This window comes from Amblyomma mixtum, chromosome 4, assembly GCF_055824585.1.
Source record: "Amblyomma mixtum isolate Tamu chromosome 4, ASM5582458v1, whole genome shotgun sequence".
Lineage (NCBI taxonomy): Eukaryota > Metazoa > Arthropoda > Arachnida > Ixodida > Ixodidae > Amblyomma > Amblyomma mixtum.
Window position 1 is genome coordinate 157,584,150 of NC_143015.1, and position 6,839 is coordinate 157,590,988.

General features: G+C 47.2%; 1 protein-coding gene across 1 annotated transcript; it reads left to right on the plus strand.

Moving 5' to 3' along the window:
- Positions 1-40: 40 nt before the first annotated feature.
- On the plus strand, positions 41-5,618 carry DNAlig3 (DNA ligase 3). The gene is made up of 3 exons (XM_089541044.1): positions 41-1,579; positions 3,129-3,533; positions 4,437-5,618. The coding sequence occupies exons 1-3, from the start codon at positions 269-271 to the stop codon at positions 5,451-5,453; spliced, it is 2,733 nt and encodes a 910-aa protein (XP_089397170.1). The 5' UTR covers positions 41-268; the 3' UTR covers positions 5,454-5,618.
- Positions 5,619-6,839: the final 1,221 nt, after the last annotated feature.

The window sequence follows — 6,839 nt, forward strand, 5'->3', positions numbered from 1 at the left end:
AAACAAGTCGATAGCTAGACAACAGAATCCTCTGGGCAAGTCGTAACGCGTCGCGCCAGATGTGGTTACGTTTGTCGTTGTTTTGATGTTGTACAATAGCGAAACAATGGGACCGATTGCGTTTCGCTAGTGCAGCAACAGTTATCGATCTCTTGCATTATGGTTCGCAAAGTCGTAAGAGCTGGAACAAGACAAGTGTCGGCGCTTCACTGTCGCACCGCAAGAACTGTGATCTAGATTTCACTGGTTACTGAGCTTTCCGTACAGTATGTCGGAGACACGCTTTTGCATCGAATACGCCAAGCGGGGCACCGCAGGATGCAAAAAATGCAAAGCGAAGATCGACAAGCAAGTGCTGCGCATCGGCAAGATCGTGCCCAACCCATTCAGCGACAGTGGCGGTGAAATGAAGCAGTGGTTTCACGTGGACTGCATCTTCGAGCAGCTCTCGCGAGCTCGCGCCACCACCAAGAAGATCGAAGACGCAGGAGACCTCGAGGGTTGGAGCGAGATCGGTCAGGACGACAGAAAGGTCGTGCTGAAGCACATCGATGAGCTTTCCGTCAAGAGCGGGGCTAGCACCACGAGCCCTGGCAAGAGGAAGGCCAACGTCGCGGGAGCGACCACTCCTTCTAAAAAGCAGAAGCTGCAGGCTACCCTGACCCCGCCGGGATCGGGAGGCGCGGACGATTCTTCTGAAAAACTCGATCTGGAAGAGCTCGAAGCGTCTTCGACCAGCGACAAGGCAAGCAAAGACGACGCCTTCAAGGAATTCCGAAAGCTCTGCGCAAACATCGCCGCCGAAAATACTTACACGGGCAAGACGGCGATCGTGGCGAAGTTCTTCAAGGAAGGCTGCACGAAGAAGGGCTTCACGGGCGACCTGTACCTTTGGGTGAAGTTCCTCCTTCCCATGGTCAACAAGCGAGTGTACAACCTGCAGAGTAAGCAGTTGGTCAAGGTGTTCAGCCGAATCTTCGGCAACGGTTGTCACGAGGAGATGATCGAGGACCTGGAACAGGGTGACGTGGCTCGCACGGTGGGGATCTTTTTCGAAAAGTACGGCTCTCCGACTGCGAAGAGTACGCTGACGATGCAGGACGTGGACGCGTACCTCGAACGGCTGTCTCGCCTGACCCGCGAGGACGACCAGACACAGCTCCTTGGGCACCTTAGTGCTCGCTGCACAGCGAACGACCTCGTCATGGTTGTCAGGCTCATCAAACACGACATTCGCATAAATTCGGGGCCGAAGCATATCCTGGAAGCGCTTCACCCGGATGCCTACCAGGCATTTCAGGCCTCCCGCAACTTGGAGGACGTCGTGAGGACGTCCAAGGAAGGTACTGTCAGCGTCTCGGCGAGCCTTATGACTCCCATGATACCGATGCTTGCGGAACCGTGCGGATCTGTGGACGATGCGTTCGCGAAGTGTCCGAATGGAATGTATGCGGAGATCAAGTACGATGGAGAGCGGGTGCAGCTGCACAAGAAGGGCTCGGAGTTCCTCTTCTTCAGCAGAAGCCTCAAGCCGGTGTCATCACATAAAGTTCAGCATCTCAAGAACTTCATTCCACAGGTGCAGACTATTGGGTGCTTTGCCTGCATCAAAGGAAAAAAAATTTAATACTAAAAGTCACCTGTAGCACGTTTTATAGACTAATGTATGCTGAGAAGGCTGGATTTCTGTTGAACCTCATTATAACGAAATGGTTTATGGCAAAATAATGCATATAATAAAGGAATGAAGATTCCCCTTGGAAGCTCGGTCAACACGGTCTATAACGAAGTGGTCGCCGGACCCCTTCAACTTTGTTATTACGAGGTTCAACTGTAAAAGGCTTATGAGGAACTCGTCTGCAGTACATACTGTAGAATTTTAAATATTAAGCATGAAAGATTGCATTTTACTTGTAATATGATTTCCAGCACTTTTTTGTCAAAAAGATTGTATGTGCGTGGGGAAATGCCTGCTTTTGCATGCTAGAAGAATAACCAATGATTTGTCTGGTATCACGGTCCTGTGCTCAAAAACATTCATAGCTCATATTACAACTGAAGTTGCCATAGTGGCTCAGTGGTTATGGCACTCGGCTCTTGACCCAAAAGACACAAGTTTGATCCCGGCCACGGCGGTGAAATTTCGATGGAGGCGAAACTCTAAAGGTCCGTGTACTGTGCAATGTCAGTGCACTTTAAAGAACCCCAGGGGGTTGAAACTTCCAGAGCCCTTCACTGCGGCGTCCTTCATAGCCTGAGTCGCTTTGGGATGTTAAACCCCCGAAACCATTAGCCATCATGGTACAACTTGCAAAAACTGCATGTGTTCTAACATCGATTCTGTAGTCTACATTTTCCTCTTTCTGAAATAATCTCAATGCCGCTTTTATATTTGAAACTTTTATTCAGAAACGTCGATTTGTACAAAGCCTAGCCTCATTTTCATATACGAACACCACGTTTTGCTTCATTAGCCTTTATTGAATGGTTTGGAGTGGGGATGTGATGACATATTGCTAGGAGTAGAAGCAGAGGTAAAGGTGCAGACGTAAGTAAACGGAGCACGCTAGGGAGCACACTATTCTGCTCTAATTGGAAGTAAACCTTCCCTATCACGCATGAAGAAATATTAATTGTCCATAAGAAAGGACACTTGCGTCCACCATCATTCTGCACATACCACAGCTGCCAGTTTCAATCAGGCAATGCCTGTAAAATGTTAGAAGGCAATGGCGTGCTCTGTTTACTTTTGTCTGCACCTGTACTTGTCAGAGATGTTCGATTCCCAGTGGTTACCTGTCTTTGAATTATAGATGCATGCCTGCAGGTAGTGGTGATGATGATGATGATCTGTTGGCCGGGCCTTTTGTAATGGATGGACATGCATGATCTGTTCTGGCCAGTCAAAATATATATATATATATAGCTAGAGAAAAGCTAGCACCATATATAACTTTCCAGTGTAGAAATTTGTTTCTCTCAGGATTTCTGAAAGTTTCACAACCGCTATTTTTCATGATGACTTTGGCAGATAGATAATTTTAAGTTGTCTTTCGGTTTTGGTTGTTTGTTCATGCTACACTCCAAATGGCTTAGTGTAAACTGAGACTCTGTATGTTTGCCTGCAGGCTTTTAAACATGGCTATGACCTGGTCCTTGACAGCGAGATCCTCATGGTCGACACGCACACACAAAAGCCACTACCATTTGGTACACTGGGTATCCACAAGAGGGCAGCCTTCAAGGATGCTTCTGTCTGCCTCTTTGTCTTTGATTGCCTTCACTACAATGGCAAGAGCCTGCTGGACCGGACTCTGCGTGAGCGGAGGGAGATACTTAAGGCCAACATGACGCCCATCAAGAACCACATTGTGTTCAGTGAGCAGCACGTGATCACAACGCGGGAGAAGTTGCGGGATCTCATCAATGATGTCCTGTCACAGGGCCTGGAAGGGCTGGTTCTCAAAAACCCTGACGGCATTTACGAGCCAGGAAAGCGCCACTGGCTCAAGGTCAAGAAGGACTACCTTCAAGTAAGCCATGTCCCCCAAAAGTGCACGTCATCTCTCTATAAGTAGGCGGAAGCCCAAAATATCCATGATGATGATGATGTATTGACTGGCGCCATCTGGTGCTATGCCGAGAAAGATGGCTGCACTATATTAGACACCATGGCTGTACTGCTCTCACTAATCTCAGCTGTATTCCCTTGTGGGTAAACTGTGTGACGTTTTGAACTTCTGCTCTACCAGACTAATGGTTTGAATCCACCATTCAGTCTTTCTCAATGCCTTGATGGCTGCAAGGCAGACAGGTTTTTTAGCTCAACAGTGATGAACTTTGCACCAGTCAGACTTTCTCAATGCTGACTTTGACGGCTGCGAGGCAGACAGGTTTTGAGCTCAACAATGATATTCTTTTGAGCTTTATTAGATTCACCTGCCATGGTGGCCTAGTGGATTTGGCATTACAGCTGCTGGCCCCAAGGTTGCAGGTTCAGTCGTGACTGCGGCAGCTGTATTTCGAGGGAGGTAAAATACAAAAATGCCCTTCTGCTATGTGGTGTCAGAACTTTTTAAAGAACCCATGGTGGTCTAAATTTATTCAGAACCCTCCACTACGTATCTCTCCGTAGCCCATGTGTTGCTTCGGGAGGTTTATCCCCGCTGTTTACAATTTTTTTGTTTAGATTCACTACTCAAAACCTGCGAAGGCTGCTTTTAAGCACGTCATGCTTAAAATAATTGCCCTTTCGATGCTGGTTAAGAGCATAAAAGCTAATGGTGTATAGTTCCCTGGCAAGCCTAAGCTATTGTATTTGGTTCAGTTTATTATCATTTGAATGAATGTTGCAAGTTTCTTTGAAAGCAGGGTGCTGTAGGATTCTTGATATGGCTGGCATGGGCTGATTGTGCGTGTTTACATTGTATGTGCAGGGTGGAAGCATGGCAGACTCAGCTGACCTCGCCGTGCTCGGAGCATACTTTGGCACAGGAAGCAACGGCGGCATCATGTCCATATTTCTGATGGGCTGCTGGAATCCGGCAACGGGCCGCTGGTGCACGGTCACCAAAGTCCACGGCGGCCACGATGACAAGACGCTGGAGCGACTGCAGACGGAGCTGGAGATGGAGAAGATATCGCGGCAAATGCACCGCGTTCCGGCGTGGCTCGAAGTGGAGAAGGTTCTGGTGCCGGACTTTGTCGCCAAGGATCCGGACAAGACCCAGGTGTGGGAGATAGCCGGTGCCGAATTCACGAGGGCCGAGGTCCACACTGCAGACGGCATCTCGATTCGCTTCCCACGTGTCACACGGATCCGGACGGACAAGACACCAAAGGAAGCGACGACACTTCCAGAACTGCGCAAAATGTTCCAGAACTCTAGGTCGCAACCATTTGACATGGGCAAGGTCAAAGGTGACGGCGATGGCGACGACGATACAGAAATCTCGTTTGCATTTTCCGAAGAATCTGATTCCCCAAAGAAGCCCAAATTATCACCAGCTCCTAAGCGAAGCTCTGGCAGGGTTAAAGTTGAGGATGACATGGACATCTCACTGACGCCTACTGAGAAGCCTGATTCACCCAAGAAACCTATCTCGCCAGCTTCAAAACAACAGTCTTCGCCTGCACGCAAGCGACCGGCAAATACCGTAACAAAAGATGTCCCCAAATCTGAAGTTACGGCATCTACGAAAAAGAAGCTGTGTGACTTTCCAGATGTCTTCACAGGGGTCCGAATGCGTCTCCCAAAGAACAGGTTGTTGCGGAGATACTTTGTCGCTTACGATGGCATTCTGGTCAGATCTCGTAGCGAGGATGTGACCCACGTGTTGCCGTCATCAGAGACGGGCAGCAAGTTGCGATCAGCGAGAACTGTGACTATAGACTGGTTGTGGGATAGTATAAAGCATCAGAAGCGCCAAGATGAGGCTAAATATTCTGGGTAAACGCTGTTTTTGCAGCTGTTGCTGGGAGCATTGCATCTGTGGTGGGCGAAAGTACACAGCTAGGGCCTCTCTTTATATTAAAGGTGCACTGAAGAGGATTCTGAACTTGTCTTTTTGTCGCGGGAACTCGATCTACACGTTCCTAGCATTCTTAGAAACTTCGACTTATTGCCCTCTGTGGCCGATTTCCCTAATTAAATCGAATTAACGTCCGGCTCCCGCCTTTATTTTTTGAATTCTCCGCGTACGGTGGGCGGAGTCGACCAACGCGCGGAGCGCCTTTCAGCCAGCTCCGTGGAGGCTCTGCTTTCACTTTATTTTGTTTTTTAGGTTTCCATGAATAAATAGTTTCATTAGCAGATAATATAGCCGCAAAATAAGCCCACAGAAATAAAAATACGTGCGGACTATTTGCTACTACGGACTACTACGTATTACTCCGCCGATAGCAGAGCGGCAAGCCGCCACGGGACTGGGTGAAAGGCGCTCCACGCGTTGGTCGACTCCGCCCAGCGTACACGGGAGAATTAAAAAAAAAAAGGCGGGAGCCGGACGTTAATTTGATTTAATTACGGAAACCGGCCACACAGGGCAATAAATCGAAGTTTCTAAGAACACTCGGAACGTGTAGATTGAGTTCCCGCGGCAAAAAGACAAGTTCAGATTCCTCTTCAGTGCACCTTTAAGTGATACCTTTTGTTACCTGACTGAAGTTGTAAAACCTCGTTCCGCAAAAATGAGCAGTTTTTTATGTACCTTACTGCTTTCCACTCTTGCATTGAGATCTTGCAAGATGTTTGGTGTTCTTGCTGCTTGTTCTTGTGATTTTTGCCAGATGAGCTGTTTGTTTGGAGGCATAGTTGATACACAGAGGCTTTAAAGCATGCTAACACTGATAGTGCTTATAGGCTGAATTGCGAATTTAGTATACAGTCGTAGAGATGAACTGTTATTTCTTTGTCTTTTGATGCATTTTCACTGTGGTATTGCAAGATGTTTGGCACAGTCTTGCAACCTTAAGAAGAAACTAAGATGCGCGACTAATTGTTTTTTGGACTGAAGCTACTCGTAATTTAAGCTCTGACGCTGGTTGGATGTTTACAAATTTTTCATGCTCTGGATGCTATTCAAGATATGCGTTGTGCAAAGTAACTTATTAGAAAATGTCTAATGTTTGCAAATTATGCTTACATTATGCATGTTATATTTTCTGTATGAAATTTTGTGTGAGGAGTTTGCAAATACTCTTATGGTAACCAAATATGGTAACAGTTGAGTATCTACTATAGTTTTCTGCTATATATTAATGACCTGATGAATTGTCTGCAGACATAGTCACTGCATCACCGTATGCATAACTTTGAAAAATGATTGCAAAGAAACAAG

Coding starts and splice junctions, on each gene's coding strand:
- DNAlig3 (XM_089541044.1), top strand. CDS start 269: ATGTCGGAGACACGCTTTTGCATCGAATACGCCAAGCGGGGCACCGCA. Junction 1,580..3,128: donor TCAAGAACTTCATTCCACAG/GTGCAGACTATT, acceptor GTTTGCCTGCAG/GCTTTTAAACATGGCTATGA. Junction 3,534..4,436: donor TCAAGAAGGACTACCTTCAA/GTAAGCCATGTC, acceptor TTGTATGTGCAG/GGTGGAAGCATGGCAGACTC.